The sequence below is a fragment of the Piliocolobus tephrosceles genome, chromosome 5 (assembly GCF_002776525.5).
Source record: "Piliocolobus tephrosceles isolate RC106 chromosome 5, ASM277652v3, whole genome shotgun sequence".
In the NCBI taxonomy this organism is placed as follows: Eukaryota; Metazoa; Chordata; class Mammalia; order Primates; family Cercopithecidae; genus Piliocolobus; species Piliocolobus tephrosceles.
The window spans coordinates 11972402-11990565 of NC_045438.1; the positions used below are offsets into that span (position 1 = coordinate 11972402).

The following is an 18164-nucleotide window of genomic DNA, read 5'->3' on the forward strand; positions in this document are numbered from 1 at the left end:
CAAGTCCCCAGGCCACAGACAGCAGGGCCAGCCCATGGAAAATACAAAGCCCTTTTTTCCCTGACTAGCCTCTCCATATTGAGGAACAAGTCCTATTGCTTGGTTAGGGAGAGCCAAAGCCCTTTCCTTTCTCACTTAATCTTCTCTCACTGCTACTGGGATGTTGGCAGTGCACACAGGCAGGTCCATGTGGCTTATGACACAGGAGTTCCGAGCTTTGCAAAGTGACGTTGGCAACTGCTCAGTTATCCGTGATTAGTTATGAATCTAAATGCATGGGCTTCTCCCTTTCCCTTCTCAAAGCTGGGCTTCCCCTTGCCCTTTAGGAACAAGAGTCTTCCCATTTCTACTCCACCACCCCTTGGTAGGCAAAGAAGCATTTATTTCTTTCCTGCCTACCCTGAGCCCCCTCAGTATTACAAACAAAAGTAAAACACAAGGAAAAACTCCTCAGCCACACAGCCTTGTTTTATTCTGTTAATCTTGGTGGTTCTCTTTTTCGGGAGTTGTGTAGGCATCTAATTTTATTACTTTGATTCTGTATCCCTCTCTAACAGAAAAGAGGAGTGAGTTTGCCTGTCCTTTTTCCATTTCAAGCATCTGCTGGGGAAGGGCCTTCTGATACCCTCTCTGGAATCCTTCCACTCTTAACAGTGTGAGGGAAGAGGCTCAGCTTCTTCACATGTTTTGTTCCTTTGCCGTTTGGTCCGTTCTTGTGTTTTCAGCAAAACCAGTTTCCGCAATCCAAATTACTGGGCTTCTTGACTGTGGATAAATGAGAAAATACTCCTCCCTGTGAACGCGCTCCTTCGTGGAGACAATAATGAATACAACTTCCAGAGCTCTGCGCAGCCAGCAACCCTGGCAGAAGTCCCCATGTTATTCATAACCCAGAGCTGTGTTGCCATGGCAGTACTGCTTGCTAGACCTTTGCTCCACCGGGAAAATTGTCTGTCTTCGTGAAATAATCCTAAGAAGAGAGACGTGGCTCGAGAAGTAGATGAAATTCATTTAAATTCCCCAGCACTAGATTGAACATTGGTGTACACAGATGTGCCCCTTTGATGTAGATGAAGCTGGAGAAAATTGTACTAAACAGTAACTAAGTGAGAAAACACATTATCATTCAATCTCTTGAGGTCCCATCCAGGAAGATGATAAAAAAGGTATCAGGTGCTGGATTTTCATGGAATCAATCCTCCCTTCCCTAGAAAGAATTAAAATTAAGATCCATCTCATAAATGGGTGGATGAACACCTGGGTTATGTTGGTATAGCAACACTTCTTCATGTGGGGGCTGATGGTGGGACCCACCCACTCATACAAACAGCATGAGGCCCATGCAATGCAGAGATGGCTAGAAAACTTGGTTTGGAGAAAGTAACATGGGTCTGCTCTATTTTCTTTTTTCTCTGAATTTGGTGCTATTTGAGGGAAGGAAATATAATTTCATATACAGAAAGGCAAACAGATTGAGACAAAGTCTTTGTAAGGTGTCTGAATAAACGAGGTATTAATTGGTGATGAAGTCCCTTGAGCCTTTGCAGAACTTAGATGATATTAGGGAAAACGGCCAGAACCAAGGATGTTTTCCTGCTACAGAAATCTTTTGTGTAACAGCAAAACTTTGTCACCTTCTTTAGTGATGAACATGGAGGGTGAGCAGACAGGGAATCCTGGATGTTCTTGTTTACACATTCCTGTCTCCCAGCCACTGTAACCTCAGTCCTGGAGTTGATAAAGGAATCTGTCCCAGTGGGCCACAGATCCTAGGGACTATGGAGTTATTGCAAAGGTCCACAAACCATCAACAACCAAGCCTTGTCTGTTGAATGAACTAATAATACATGTTGGATTAGAAAAATGTACTTTCTTCAGATAAAATTAAATACAGTTATAATTAATAACCAATAATAAATTGAAAGGTGTTATTAAATCATAGTAAATTTGTGTCATTATGTGGTCTCAAAGAACAGAAGTGAAGAGCATAATTCCTGTCATGTGGGCAATCTTTAAATTTTTTTGACATTAATCAGACTTCCTCATGCTCAAAAAGGATGAGTCACTGTAAGCACAAATAAGGTGTCTCTACCTGTTGCTGAGTCTTGACATACATAAACTTCATGGCAACAACTTCTAGGATCTCTTCATTTCTTTCATTCAATAAAATACTCCTGAGTTCATTATATTTTTATCTTCCACTGACCTTAGGGACAAATTCTACATGTTAAGTAGGGTGGATTGAGTGCTGTGGCTCCCAGCTGCCTACTCTCTCTCAAAGGTGAATAGGATGGGTTGAGTACCATGGTTCCCAATTGCCTGTCTCTCAAAGATGAATCTTGGCCTTTTCTGGCTTACATTTCAGAGTCAACACAAGTAGTTTAGATCTTGAGGAAGACTGAGGAAGGCTTATGGAATACTCAGCACAATTATTTTTATGGCACAGAGTGAAACAGAGATTGAATACTTACACACATGTTTTGATCAGTATGTGTGTTCAGCCAGGCTTACACACCTCTCTTTGAGATGTGACCTAGACACATTTTTCTAAAGACATTTCAGATATTCCCTCTGCAGTTCGTAACAGTTTATACTCTGCATTGACACAGGCTGCTCTCAAGTTAGCAGGGGACAGGTTTTTGATGTCAATTGAGTGAAATATAGTATCAACTTCATGTAGAGTTGCTGCCATCCCCTTTCTTTCCACAATTCTGTAAACAACTTGGCACATTTTGTTGTCTAGAAATAGCCAACCTCTAAATTTAAACAAGTTGAGTATTAATTATTGCAGTGAAAAATTTTTCACATTAAAAACTGAATCACAGAATTCTTATTTGATCACCACATGTTTTGAAAAACTATTTTAATGTCACTGACATGAGGTTGTCCCAGAAACAAAAGTGTTTGGATATACACAATGTAGCAGTCATTTATCTTCATTTATTCCTCCATTTATTCAGCAGATAGTCACTGGGTGCTGCATTCAAGGCATCTGTTTTTAAAATAACTTCTGTGCAATGTTCACTTTCAAAAATGTCTCCCCACATGCATTTAAGATGCCTTCTATTTTCTCTAATCCTCTATAGTTGCTTTTCTTTTTCCTTTTTTCTTTTTGAGCTGTTTTCTATCTCTCCCTACTAATAATAGGTCTTTATTTAACTATACTTGTTTCATCATATAGATATGCACAATACAACTAAACATGAAGTTGAAGAGCCGATTGAGTCTTATATGCAATGTCTGGAAATCACCAGAGTGTGTTTTAATTTTGATTGAAGTACACAGAGACATTCACATTGAAATCTAGGTAGGGTAAGTACAGTTATTAATTATAGAAACTAGTCTATATATTTGTTGGAATATGATAAATCAAGTCACAGTCCAAAGTTGAATAAATAGTGAACACAATATAACATTAATGCAGATTAATTACCATGGCCCAGAGACCAGCCATGAGACACAACATGCTTCGCTGTCAGCAATATTCAGGACTGGAATTCCAGAGATGGCATGTGTTACTCGCTTATGGCTGGTACGTAAGAGAATCTCAGCTATTTCTAAACATTCTGCCTTAAGCAGCATAAAGGATGTACCAGTGAAAAATGAGTTACCATATGCAGAAAATATTCTGCAAATCAAGAACCAGAAAAGTAAGCAACCCACAAACTCCAAAACTCATTAAATGACTGTGATATTTATTTTGAGGTGCATCTACACGATCTTCAAACTCTTCAACTATACCTGACTTTCTCTGGAATATTTCTCAGCATTTTCAGACGAAACCAAAGGCTGTCTGAGCTACATAAGGAAGGCAAAATTTGGATATTTTGACAAATTGGAAGCACTGAAAATGGAGGAAATTCCAAGATGACATCTAAGTGACTCTTAGGCACTTAGACTAAGTGCTTTTGGTTCTTGTTTTCTGAGGGGTACAGAGTTGGGTTACTTAGGACTCTGTGCATGGTTCAGGCATCATTGGGCTGTGAAACACTCATCTCATGTCCTGCTTGATTTTCGTCTCCCCTTCCTCCTCTATCCCCACTCTCCCCTCGGTAGGTTTCCACTCTAATGTGTCTGATTTATGTGTTTGCTATTAATGTGTCCTTAGGAAGTGGAGCGTGCTGTATGTATTCAGGTGATACAAATGGCATTGTGCCACTCCAGATCTTGTATTTCTTACTTTTTCACTCAACTGTGTGTTTTAAGTGTCTACCTAACTTGTTCATGTGTGAGTGCATTGCTTCCAACTGTTGTGTGATTTTCAGTAGGCCACACCTGCTGTGCCTCTGGTCACCATCTTCCTAATGATGGACACCTGGGTTGCCTTCAATAATTGTGATCGGTGTTTTCATACATGTCCTCTTCTGACCTGTGTAATGTTCTCCATGGAGTCCAAGGCCTAGAAGCGGATCCCCTGGGTCCTGGTGTGCAGGCAAGCTCTGTACCCTGAATAACGCCAGCTTGCTTTCTGTGACTACGCTACTAGTGGGACCTGTGGGTCCCTATTGTCCGCATCTAGATTTAGTACACTCCAGTTTCCTAATTTTTCCAGCCCCCTCAGTGAAAGCACTGAGTTGCACATCTCTAGTTACTGGTGTGATACTTTGTAATTTCACTGGAGCACATGGAAAATAGAAGAAATCGAAGGGCAGTCAGGACTCTTCCAGCAGGCAGGAACCAGGTCAGAGCCAGGATGAAAACAAAGCACCCTGAGCATGCAGCGATGGAAGAGATTCTTGTGACCCGAGCTGATAGGGGAAGGTTGAGGGCAACGTAGAGACCCCACTGCCGGCTTGCCAAGAAAACATGCAGGAAAAATGCAGGAAACGAGGGAAGGCTCCATTTTCCTGAGAAAAGGGCTGGAGGAACATAGGCGGCATCAAGCCCCAGCTACTGGCTCTTTGAGAATGTAGTCGGGACTTGCCCCAGTCACCCTTTCTCTGAGCACTCAGTGACTGGGGCTGATGTCACCCTGGCTGTCCTTGACCTGTGCAGAAAGCTCTGCCAAACCAGGACAGTGTGGGGAGGGCCTTATGTGCCCAGGCGCCAGCAGGAGACACCTCCTAGGAATCTAGCGGGACAAGGTTGCAGTGATCCTGAAATCATGCCAACACCTAACGGCTGGAACAGTTCCCTCAGCTGGCTAATGGACAGGTGGTCTGATGAACTCATATGTTACTGATGATGATGTCAAAGACCATGTTCCTGTTGAAATAATTCCAAAGCATTCAGGAGACTGAGAAGAAGTGATGATAAGAATTGTTCTTGGCAGGAGTGTGTGGTTTTGATTTTTACTTGTGATAAGGCAGAGGATTTTCTTCACTCAAACTCTCTTTTTCTCTCTCTTCAAAACAACTTTGGCTGACCAGTGCCTTATAGACACTCAATTTGCGTCTTCATGGAACTTAAAATTTTGTGTATCTGTACATGCTACCATAGTTTCAGGCACTGGGCATTTCAAAAATGTGATATTTAGAACCTTTCTGTTTCCGTGATGACTGCTGGCATAGGTGCTGCTGGAGCTTTTGATGACATGTTGGATTCAGTCCACACAAGTTTTAATGCATATTCCCTTAATTTCTGAGCCTTTAGAGTTAGAGTTTTAGAACTGAGAGTACATTCTCTTCTTTTTTCCTTTCTCCTCTTACATCAATAGACTCCCCTCCCCCTACCCACACACACAAACAAAAAATAAAAATAAAACCCTCCCAGCATTGCTTTTAAGAAATGAAGAAATGTTCCAACATGTGACCCACAGCTGCAATCCGTTAACCTTTGCCAATACTGAGGCTGCCCTCTGGGTCCCTCTTGGGACTGCATAGATAGAGGCCCATTTGCTGTTCTGGGCAGCATGCCCAGTCATCTAGGAGGTGGGGGACTGGGGCGCTCTTTCAGGCCAACTCGAGCTAATGGAATAAAATATCTTCTCCATGGAGTGTCTCAATGAAAGAGCCACCTGGGCTGCAGGTGACCAGATTTGCTCGGTGCAGCAGGGTAGCTCCTAGACTCATGTGCAGTTGAACACTTCAGATGTGGCAAGTCTGAACTGAGATGTGCTGTCAAGCAAACTGTACAATGGATTTCAAAGATTTAATAGGAAGTGAAGAGTATAAAACGGCTCATGAATAATTTCATATTGGTTACACCTTGAAATGATCACGTTTTGGATACATTGGATTCATGAAATGTATTATAAATTAATTTCCCCTGTTTCTCTTTATGTTTTTTAATGTGGCCACTAGAAAATGTAAATGTACGTGTGTGGCTCACATTATATTCTTACTGGACAGCACTGGTCCAGAAGCCTGGGATTTATTTTTAACTACTTTAATAAACATCAAACATTCATGATAATTTTAATACGGAATATTTCTCCATCATATATGCTCTTGCATGGTAAATATTTTATCTACTCTTGTTTTAAAGGATAAGGAGGTTTTCAAAACTTGCCAAAGTACTACAGGTAATTTGGCAAATTCTCTTTTATGGGTACCATATAGTGCTATTTCCACCTAGAAGCTGGCTACAGCTCTGTAACGTGACATGCTTACTCCTGGCCATTCTGGGCTGGTCCTAGTCTGACTAATGAGCTTATTATCCACTGGGCAGTGAGATGGAAGGACATGAGCACCTCAGCTGTCACTGCCAGGCTTCCTCCCAGCCCCACCAGGCCCTCTGGTTCCTGATGCTTGTCTGTAAGACCAATGGATACTTTAACTTTTGAAAGTGGTTTCTGGTTCCCCCAATTGGTAAGCCCAAAGACCTCAAATAACGTTTTATTCACACAGACTTTTTAGAGATGAAAAGTTTCTAGACAGCAGAACCTTTAGGGAACTAGTGATGACACATTCACCGAATAAATCACAGTATTAGACTCAAGAGCAGATAAGTTTTCTTTCTTATCGGTGTCATCTTTCCTTGTGAAATCCGACAACTGATGACGAAGTCTCCTATTGAGAACAACCAGACAAAAATCACAAGGCTAGACAAGCAGCTACAAACACCGTCCCCTTCCCCCTGCCCACAGTAGACCCTGCTGGTAAATGTATTTCTCCCTCTTAAACCTGGGAGGACTCACATTTCTGCACCCAGAGCCCCAGGTGGAAGTAAACAATGTGAGTGAGCCGATGAGGTGGGATTGCTGTCCCTTGACTCTTAGTGCTTCTCATGCTAGTCTCCTGGGGGTGTGGTTAAAATGCAGATTTTCTCTCTAGATCTGGGGCAAGGCTTGTTCAGCAGGCTCCCAGGAGAGACCGACGCTGCTGACTTGTGGGTCATACTTGGAGTTGCAAGGCTCCGTACGTGGTGTTTGCCGGTGTGCACATTCATGAAAAATCACCCTGCCTTAAGCCTGGTAGATCCACAGTTCCAAATCAACATTAAATGCATCTGGTATACTTAAGAAAATTCAACATAAAAAGAAATCCATTTCTTTAAAAAAAAGGCAGAGCAACCATTCTTTTTATCTGAGGACCTTTAAAAGCATCTCCCTTTATGTGTTAAAGCATTAGCTACTAATTACTAAAGGAAAAAGTGCTGGGTGAATTATCAGCTGGAAATAAAGTAACTCTCAAATGTTATAAAACACAATATTAATGTTGACAGCCTCTGTTACTGAATATGACATATTGTGTGCCAGGTGTGTGTGCGTATGTGTATATATAGTTGCATATATGTATATATACACATATGTATCTGTGTATATGTACATATATCTGTGTATCTATATAGATAGATGGGTTATTTAAGTGAATTTTCAAAACACTAATAAGGTGTGATTTGATAAATGAATATTTAATAATAATATTGAAATAATAAAATTGAATATTATTATTCTCCTGCTACTGATGAGAAAACTAAGGCTCAAATAGTTTAAATAACATGCTAGTAAAAAAGTGTTCTGAGTAGAATACCACATGTTTGGCCTGATCCTGACTGTCTTTTTTTTTTTTTATTCTAAGACCAGTCCTCCATGTGGGGAGTTCTGAACACCGTATTTATAACAGATGATTATTTATAATGTCTTTCTCTTCTTTGGCAATTTAAATTAAGATGTCAACTTGAAGAAATGTTTCACCAGCAAGAATTTGCAAAGAGAGCTGAATTAATCAAAGAAAGATGAATAAAGTGTTCTTTTAATATGGAGTACATCATTGTTGATGGAAAACACAGTCTTGGCAGAATTAAAAGATAATCAAAGCGATGAATAGGGCAAGTAGCAATTCAGCTCATTAAATAAATACAAGGAAACTAACCTCTGCATTTTAACCTTGAGCGATACCTTTTCCTATGAGTAGTGTGTTGATACTAGGCAACAAGCCTCCGAACAGCTAGTGTTACCCAGAACATCACCCTTTTCTCCCTTTGCTTCAAATCAAAACCAGCATCCCCCATTTAGGTGGCACAAAAGGTATGACAAAATGGGATGCCAAGTAAGACACGGTTGATTCTGTTTCTATGAAATTCTAGAAAAAGCAAAACTGTCATGATAGAAAGCAGACCTGGTTTCCAGAGCCCAGAGTGGGTGGAGGGGGCTGACTTCACTGAGACACAAGGAAAATTTTGGGGATCATGGAAAGGGTCCGTACCACGGTTGTGGTGGTGGTGTAAGACTATATATCTGTCAAAAGTCTTCCAAGCGTGCACTTAGAATTGCTGGAGTTTATTGTACATAAATTATATGTAAATATCATACAGTGCATGTAAATGGTATGTGAGGTAATAAAGCAATTTTTAAAAAATTTTTTAAACCTGGCATAGCATTTTGGTTTTTTTGTGTGTCTGACTCAGACCGGGCAATATTTAGTAACCCTTTAGCAACAGAAACTCAGCATAGACATAGAGCTAGAAGTTATTGTAAAAGAATAATAGTGGCAGCCGCCACGGCACAGGAGTTGCCAAGATTTTCCTGGATGAATTCCATCCAAGATATGGTTTTAAGTCTCTCAAGGCCTTTGGATGCCTAGAAAGTGGATCATCTTTCAGAATATCTGCGTCACTGTGGAGATGTTAGTAAATCAAAGACCAGCTGGATTTGTCCTTAAATGTAGCAAAATATGTACTTGCTTGGAAGTACTCTTAATCCTTTCATTCACTGGACAGGGAAGATTGTTTTCATGGTCCTGACTCCCTTAATTCGTTATCAACACCTAGTTTGGTTTTTCTTTGGTAGAGGTTATATATATGAGGCAGTAAACTTGTGGTCTGGAAAAGCAGAGATCATATTACCACTCTGTTTTAACTCCTAAAAGTTTGAAATTAAGACTTATACCAGGTATTTTTATGGAGAGGACTGGAGTACAGAAGCAATTATTTTAACTATTTGCTAAAAAAAAAGTTGCCTAAAACATTCAGTTGCTAAAGCAAAAGCATTGTTTTCGATTGGATTCTTCACATAATTCTGCTTTTGCCAACAAGTAACCAGAAAACCAACTTAAATAGGTTCGGACAATAAAGATATTCACTGGCTCATGTGTCTGGAATTCTAGTCACAGCAGCATTCAGGGTTGGCCAGACCAATGGTCTCAACAATCTTATTAAACCATGGTTTTCTTCCCCTCTCTCCACTCTGCTGACAGGATAGCTTCATCTTAAGACTTGTTGTCTCATCCATGTAAGATGACTGCTAAGATGTATTTGAGCCCACAATTTCCTCATTTATTCCTTGAAGGAAGAAAGAAAAGATTTCTTCAGGAACTTCTGACTTAAGAGCAACGAAGGACTTTCCCAGAAGTCCATTTCTCATTGGCCCAAATTGGGTTGTATGCCCATTTCTGATTGGTTCAAACTGGGTCATGTGCCCAGTCACTGACATGGAGGATAGGATTTCCCCAAACTAATCACGCCTCCCGCTACAACTGGAAGCAGAGTCAGCACCCATAAACACATGAATTGATAGTGTGGGAGAGTGTAGTGGGAGTTCTGTTAGGAAAGAGAAGGAAGTCAACGATTGGGTACAGTGTAGAATTTAAGTCCATGACTTTAAAAGTGAGCTTTTTTTGCTATGAAAATAATGTAGGCTTAATTTTTTTTTTCTTTTTTTTTTGAGACGGAGTCTTCCCCTGACACCCAAGCTGGAATGCAATGGTGAGATCTCCACTCACTGCAACTCTGCCTCCCAGGTTCAAACGATTTTCCTGCCTCAGCCTCCCAAGTAGCTGGGATTACAGACGCCCACCACCAAGCCCAGATATATTTTGTATTTTTAGTAGAGAGGGGGTTTCCTCATGTTGGCCAGGCTGGTCTCAAACTCCTGACATCGTGATCCGCCCGCCTTGGCTTTCCAATGTAGGCTTAATTTTTAATTTTCAGAGAATATTTGTAGCTGAAAAGAAGAAAGTAATTAATGAAATGATATGACATACTTTTAAACAATAAATATTATATTGTACATACTGCAGACACATTACAGCATAATGGTTAAACATACAGACTTTGCTATCAACCTCCTGGTTTGTCTTCTTACTGTCTGTGTGTCCTCCTTGAGTAAAGTATGTAGCTTTCCTCCATCTCAACTTCTTTCTCTCTGTAATGGGAATGATAGTAGTATCTGTACAAATTGCTCCAGCACTAAGCCTCTCATTCAGGGGTCAGTAAACTACAGCTTGCAGGCCAGACATGCAGGCAACCTGTTTTTGTAAATAAAGTTTGGTTGGAACTCATTTATGTATTGTCTATGATTGTTTTCACACTACAATGGTAAAGTTAAGTAGTTCCAACAGAGGTCTTAGAGCTCACAAAACCAAAAACATTTAATAGATGGCCATTTGCAGAAAAGGTTTGCCAACCTCTAGGTTAATACATAAGATCTTTATTTTTCTTGCCAAAATCTAACATGTCATAATTCTGTGGTCATTGAGTGACTGGAGATTTGCCAGAGAAAGGCAATTATCTACAGAGCCAACATGAAAGCAAGAGATGCTTCTTTATTTTATCACTTAAAAACAATGAAAAATCATGAACAACTGAAAAATCGACAAATGTGTTTAAATGTTAAATTAGGCTAGGCATGATGGCTAATGCCTGTAATCCCAACATTTTGGGAGGCTGAGTCAGGGGGATTGTTCAAGCCCAGGAGTTCAAGGTCAACCTGGGCAACACAGCAAGACCCTGTCTCTACTACTACTACTACTACTACTACTACTACTACTACTACTACTACTACTACTAAGAAAGAAGAAGAAGGAGAAGGAGAAGAAGAAGAAAAGAAGCAGCAGCAGCAGCAGCCAGGTTCTGTGGCATGCACCTGTGGTCCCAGCTACTCAGGAGGCTGAGATGGGAGGATTGCTTGAGTCAGGGAGGTTGAGGCTGTAGTGAGTCATGATTACACCACTACATTCCAGCCTGGGTGATAGAGAGAGACCCTATCTCAAAAAATTTTATTTTTATTTTTTTTAAAAAGTCAAACTATCTACCTGAACTGGTCAGAGATCTTGAAATTTGTGATGTAGGATTTCCCTTCAACTCTGGGATGTTGGAACTGGAAACGTGAGTGAGTGAGAGTGAATTTGTTCAGACTCGTAGCTGGTGGATAGAAGTCACAGCTCTCAGCAGAAGACTGAAGAGGAAATAAAAGAGAGCCAATAATAAATTGCTGTGAATATTTCTTTTGAAAAGCAAAGAAAAAAGTATTGCCACCTGTGTGCACTGAATGGACAGTGGTGTTGCTATGTAGACAAGGGATCCTGTCAGGGAATCCCTGGAGAGAGAAGAGTCTTGAGACTAACACTGCCGTGCAGCCCCAAGTCTGAGTTGTGGAAAAGCCCTCAGTAAAAGGAAAAACTCATGGGAATGAGTTGGTGGTGATACTTTCATGCAGGAACATTGCAGGATGGGTGGTTTTAATCCTGAATTTAAAAATCTTTGAAATCTAAATTAGTCAATTTTTTTTTTGTAAAACAATGTTTTAATTAAAGATTTAGTTTTAGGTCAAGTGCACAGTGTCTTTCCTTAAAAACATTTAGATGTGACCATCAACTATCAAGAATGTTTCTAGAATGAAATATATTCAGCAGTGCCATGTGGGGATCAGGAGCACAGGCTCACTAATCAGTTGCCTGGTTTCAATTCCTGGCTACTATTCACTCCTTAAAGCCCTAAGCCTTGTTTTCCTTATTTATAGAGTAAGATTAACAAAAGTACTAACTTTATAGAACTTTGATGAGACTTAAAATAATCCATGTAAAGTGCTTAGTCCAGAATCTAATATCACACACTCCATAAACACTAGCCATTTTAATGTATTAACACAAAGAAATGAATTGTAGAAAACATTTTGGCAACAAACTATACAATAATTCTTTTTGTAATATATTGAGTTCTTATCTTTCACTTTTGATATTCCTGTCTTGTTTTTTGAGCAGCAAAGGTTAAGGTAGACACAGAAAAATCCCTCACTGGGGTCTTCAAATTTAGAAGGTTAGCTCAGGGGTCATCTTAATAGACATTATATTAGTTAAGATCCAGGTCAACTTGCTAATGAAACAAAGTCCCCGAAAATACAGTGATGAAAAAGGGAAAAGTGTTTTTATCTCTAGCACACCCACCCAGAGGTGAGCAGCCCAGTTCTAGCGAGGCAGCTCTACTCCATGAGGCCCTCCAGGGCCTGAGTTCCATTTGTCTTGCATCTCCACCATCGCCTACACAGGTTGTATGGTTGAAGCTCACCAGCATCTTCTTCCAGCAAGTTATTACCTTTTAAAATGCTGAGACCTAGAACATGACCCCCACAACCACCTCATTGCTGAGGTCTTATCACAGTGCCACTCACAGTTGAAAAAGAGGATAGAAAAAATGACTCTCGCTAGGCTACCATACGCCCAACTAAAATTCTCTGTGTTCTCAAAAGTGGGAAGGGAAGAATGGATGGTGGAATCAATCAGCAGTCTTCCACGGTGATTGTCATGGCAACTATTGTTTTGTTGACTCTAGACACTATTGATTTTAAGACACATAGTCGTTTTATGTACCACTAAGTAAGGGAAACCATGTTGTTTAAACTGGGACACATTGCTTTCTTATCAGCTCAGTTGTAGGATACCTTCCAATTAAGAGATGTTAAAACATAGAAAATCAACGTGTCTTGATATAAAAGAAATACAGGATTGTGAAGACTTTGGAAAAGAAAGTGACCAAAGGCATTCATTTTGCAGTCTACTTGTGTGTGTGTGTCTTTCCTTGGAGCAAAGATAGGCATAAGATATCAAGCTTTGGTTGATCTATTGAATTTACTGTTTAGAATCTGTGATGGACAAGGTACTATCGGTGTGCATATGCTCTAAGTCAAATTCATGTGATTACTGGTAGAGATACTTTGGCTCAAAGCTTTGGAGAAAATTTGCCTAGATTTTCATTCAATCTGGGCCAAATCTGGTGTTGTACAAATAGACCACAGGGACCTTGTCGTTAGTAGCCAGCATTTCTGTTTAACAGGAGCAGAGAAACCGAGGACAACACCAAGGAGCAGATATAACCAGGACACTTAACTTCTTGCTTCAGCACTCAGTCGTTACACAAACAGTTATTGAACACCAGGCACTTTGCTTGGTGTAGCAATGCACTCCCTGCCTTCCAAGAGCTCCAGACCCGCAGGGGAATGCTGTTGTGCAGGTTCTAGGATAGAGGTCCAGGGAGTAGAGGCAGAATTTGGTTCTATCTGAGGCTAGGAAAGGCCTCCCAGGGGAGGTAAAATCAGGACTGAGGAGGTCAAAGAGCCCTCCATGCAGAGGTAAGAGACTGATAAGCGCAGGAAACTGGAGCTGTGGTCACTGCAGGGGATCGTGCTCTGATGCTTCCGCATGTTAGACTGGAGGCAGGGTGTGGGGATCAGGGGGTGTCCTCTCCAGCTTCGATTTTTTTCAGTGTCTTGTATGTGGTTGGCCAATAGCAGTATTTGCTGAATTGAATTGAAAAGACCAACTTCTTGAATGGCCAGATAGAGATGAGCTGAATTTTTCTGGATCAAAAAGATACTAGATTACAATAAAGGGACAAAAGCAAAATAATACATTTGGTGCTTACTCTCAAACTTAACATTGCTCTATTTTGCGTGTGAAAGTCAGATTTGAGGGTTTAGTTTATAAAGAAACCCTAAATTGGTTGGATCCCACTTGCTTCACCCACCCTGACTCTCATTTCCCCCAATTTAATAAATGTGCATGTGTATTTTACTTTAGAACACACAGACCAGTGTAACATAAAGTGCTGAAATCATCCTAAGAACAGATTCTCAGTGCAGCAATCCTATCTTTGTGAGTTTGATGTGTTCTAAGTGCCAGAGCAGAAGTGTTTTAATTCTCAGGTTTTAACATGTTATGAAAGCCCCTAGTCACTTCAGTAAGATCATTTGATTCTGGTTAATGACAAGTCTATGCTATGGAGGTGGTTTTTTTTGTTTGTTTGTTTTTGTTGTTGTTGTTATTGTTTTTGCTGTCTATTGCTACTGAAATCTGCTTTTCTTATATAGATCACTGTTACAGATGAGGAAGTTAGTAATCCATCCTTTTTAGATCTGGTGAGAACTCCCCAAATGAGGAAATGCACACTTATTCTTATGTTTGCTTGGTAAGTTTGACTTGTGATGGATTCAGAAGCTTGCCTTAAATTTACAACACATCCCTTCCTTCAAATCAGCTGGAAGTTATCTCTTACTTGTTCTCTGGTGTCTTTCAATGTTGCTACAGGTTCACAAGCGCAGTGGTGTATCAAGGACTTGTCATGCGCCTGGGAATTATAGGAGGCAACCTCTATATAGACTTTTTCATCTCGGGAGTGGTGGAACTGCCAGGAGCTCTCTTGATCTTACTAACCATTGAGCGCCTTGGACGACGCCTCCCCTTTGCGGCAAGCAATATAGTGGCGGGGGTGGCATGCCTTGTCACTGCATTCTTACCAGAAGGTAATCTTACCCCACATCTGCTTGGCAGCCAAAGGACTTGAAAACACCTAAATCCACAATCAAGTATAGGGAGCCACTTGTTCTTAGGAAATGTGCAATCGAATCACAGTCTTGGCATCAGGCAAGCTTTCATGATGTCCCTCCATTTTTTGCTTAATCAGTGTAAAAACTTTGAAGATAAGAGATTGGTTCTGTAGATGATTCTCTTTTCTCAATTGTTAGGATCATTTATGAATGAAACAGATATTGTGCCCGATCTAGCTGATAGTAATGTGGTTTCTGTTAATCATCTTTATGTGACTTACTTTTGCGATATCTCTGATGTTGTTTAACTTATATCCCAAGCCTCTGCCATGTTGCTGGCACCATGCTAAACACTGAGGTTACACTAGAAGAAGAAAGCAGTTCTTGACTTCGAATGGTTCACAATCTATTAAGGGATACAGATACTTTAATATTGTCACGATTCTTATTGTCATGAATTATTTGCAAGATTTAGAAACTAATTAAATTATTTACAAGATTTAGAAATATAAAAAATAGATTGGGGAGGAGTGATCAATCCAGAAGGGGATTCAAGAAAAGTTTCCCAGCAGTGGGAACTAAACGTGTGAAGACTCAAATGTGCCAGATATCAGGGGGAGAGAGGACGGATGTTTCCAAACTAGAGAAGAGTTTCCAGAAGTATGAAACACCTTTGTGCATTCAGGAACTGAGGGTTCATTGCTGTAACTGGAATCCAGGTAACGAGCCTGAGAGATGATCTGTCACCAGCATGATGGCCCTGCACGTGGTCCTGTGAGCTTGCAGAGGAGGAGTGAGCTTGGCATAACTGCAGCAGTTTAGAGATGGCTATGAGCAAGGGAAGATGCTGAGAGCAGGAGTTACAATTGGGGCAGTCAGACCTAGATAGGAGAGGGTCATTTCATTTCAGAGATGTTGCAGAGTTAAATTTCACAGGGCTCTGTCCTGGTAGATGGGGTGCAGGCCAGAAGGAAGCAGAGGGTGCCGTGACTCCTGATGGGTGGTGAGCAGCACCCAGAAGATCCTTACCCTAGAGCACACCAGGGACTGGGAAGAGGAGGGCTTCACATGCCGGAGAATGTGTGAAGTAGAGCAAGTTCATCATTTCCCTCTTCCAGGAGGGGCAAAGTGGGGATTACAGAGAAAGCTGGATTCTCCAGGCATCTTTTGTGTCTGCACAAGAAAGGCTGTCTTTCTTTGAGAATCCTCTGAGGACCAGCCAAGAAACAGATAATATAGTGCGAGTCAGAATAGTCAAATATTTACAGATGAGTTTATTAATTAAATGAAGGTTTATGAATTATTAAAACACCAGGTAGACCCGATTTGAATAAAATTATGGGAATGCCAATATTCGGAACACACATACACACACACACACACACACACACACACATACACATACACACAACGTGCAAGTCCCCTGCCATGTTGGAATGTTTGATGATAAACAGCAACTACCTATTTACATCTCTCTTGTTTTCCCTGAGTGCATTCGCTTCCCAGGGCTGCTGTAGTAAGTACCACAAATTCAGCGGCCTGAAACAACAGACATTTATGCTCTTGGGTGTGGAGGCTGGGAGTCTAGAATCAAGGCATCCAGCGGTGCTTATGTCCAGAGGTTCTGAGGGAGGGTCTCTTCGTGCCTCTCTCTGGCAATCCTTGAAGCTCCTTGGCATCACTCCTCTCTCCCTCCGTATTCACAGGACATTCTCTTCTCTGCTTGTGTCACCTTGACTAATGACATCTGCAAAGACCTTATTTCCAAATGTGATAGCCTTGAGCTTCCAGGTAGACATGAATTTTGGGAGACACTATTCAATCCGCTACAAGGAGTTAACATATTCTAAGAGATGGAGGATCTGTACAATAGCTACCTCTTAATACATGTCTATTCACTATCGACTCATTGCCAGCCACTGAACTAGGAGGGGGATGGAGAGGTCAACAAAATAGACACAATTCCTGCCCTCAAAATTGTTTAATTTAAGAAGAATGAAAAATCACAAACATTGGAGACGTTGCTCTTCTATTTTACTTTGGTACTTTGGATGTAACATAAAACTGTAGCTCCCTGAGATGAAGTCTTCTGTTCTCATCGTATGTGGACTAGGAATGAATGAAATATTCATTGTATATGAAATTAGAAATGCAGAGAGAAAGATGCATGACTTAAGTGTGTCTCATTTCATGATCTATATACACTTTACTCTAGAAGATTTCTGTGGTCCTAGATTGATTGGTATGACTTTCATGTCTTCTGTGGTCCTAGATTGATTGGTATGACTTTCATGTCTGTTGCATTCAGAATGACCCCAGAAAGCATTCAAGGCTGTGTGTCCAAATCAAGACAGAAGTAACTAGTCAGATAGTCATAAAACTATTTTGTAGAGAATACTTTCATATACTGGAAAATATAGCACCAAGAATAGACTGTTCTCCCTTGTCTAATCAGTTTTATTTTATAGATATAATTTCCTGATCGAAGCTTTAGAATTGTTCTCAGCAAGACTGAAAACGAATTGCTCTTATTCTAGACACATTTTATTTTTGCCTTCTGCAGACTTGGCTGCTTTTATAGTCCTATGTCAGTCATGACTGACTGGCAAGAATAAATTTCAAATCCCTAAACTGAGTTCCAAATATTAACAGAGGATCCTCCCTTGAGTCCTTCCAATCTAAAGACCCATTGGACTTGATTCCAGCAACTGGGTACTTAGCACGAGAAAGGCTTTTCTGCTCAATCATTCCTGACGTCAGCAGTCGGTCGCCAGCCCCTGGGGAGAATACAGATGAGCTTTTGGAGAAACCAGCTCTAAAATTGTCTCACAGCAAACACTTTAATCAGCTTTCCGTCCATTCGACCCAACTTTTCATGGTCTAAAGAATGGAAATCTGGAAGAAGAAATAGTATTTCTGGCTGTATTCTCATTTCAGACTCACTGCTTCTAGCCCAAATTTCTGAATGCTCATTAATGTCTGGAAAAAAGAGACCTTTCTTTATCCATATCTGTCTGCCATCTTTAATTTGAGTTTATTTAGGATGGCCACAAACCTAGCAGTTCAGGTAAGTCGTCTTCTTGAACTGGGAAACTTGTCTTCCACTTTTATTTTTCTTTAAGTGAAAAGTGAGTTCATGTATCTTAATTTAGACATTTCTACTAGAATTTCTCACTAAACTTTATTTCAGAACTCAGAGTAGATTATCCATTCGGAGTACATATAAAGTTTTGTTTAAGTTCTT

At 40.6% G+C, this 18164-nt stretch overlaps 1 protein-coding gene across 1 annotated transcript in view; it reads left to right on the top strand.

The window, feature by feature from the left end:
• The window catches only part of SLC22A3 (solute carrier family 22 member 3), a 102463-nt gene that overhangs the window by 71682 nt on the left and 12617 nt on the right, over positions 1-18164 (top strand). Inside the window, exons 6-7 of the mRNA XM_023218979.2 lie at positions 14465-14562; positions 14682-14896. Coding sequence (XP_023074747.1) covers positions 14465-14562; positions 14682-14896 — 313 coding nt within the window. The remainder of the gene's footprint in view (positions 1-14464; positions 14563-14681; positions 14897-18164) is intronic.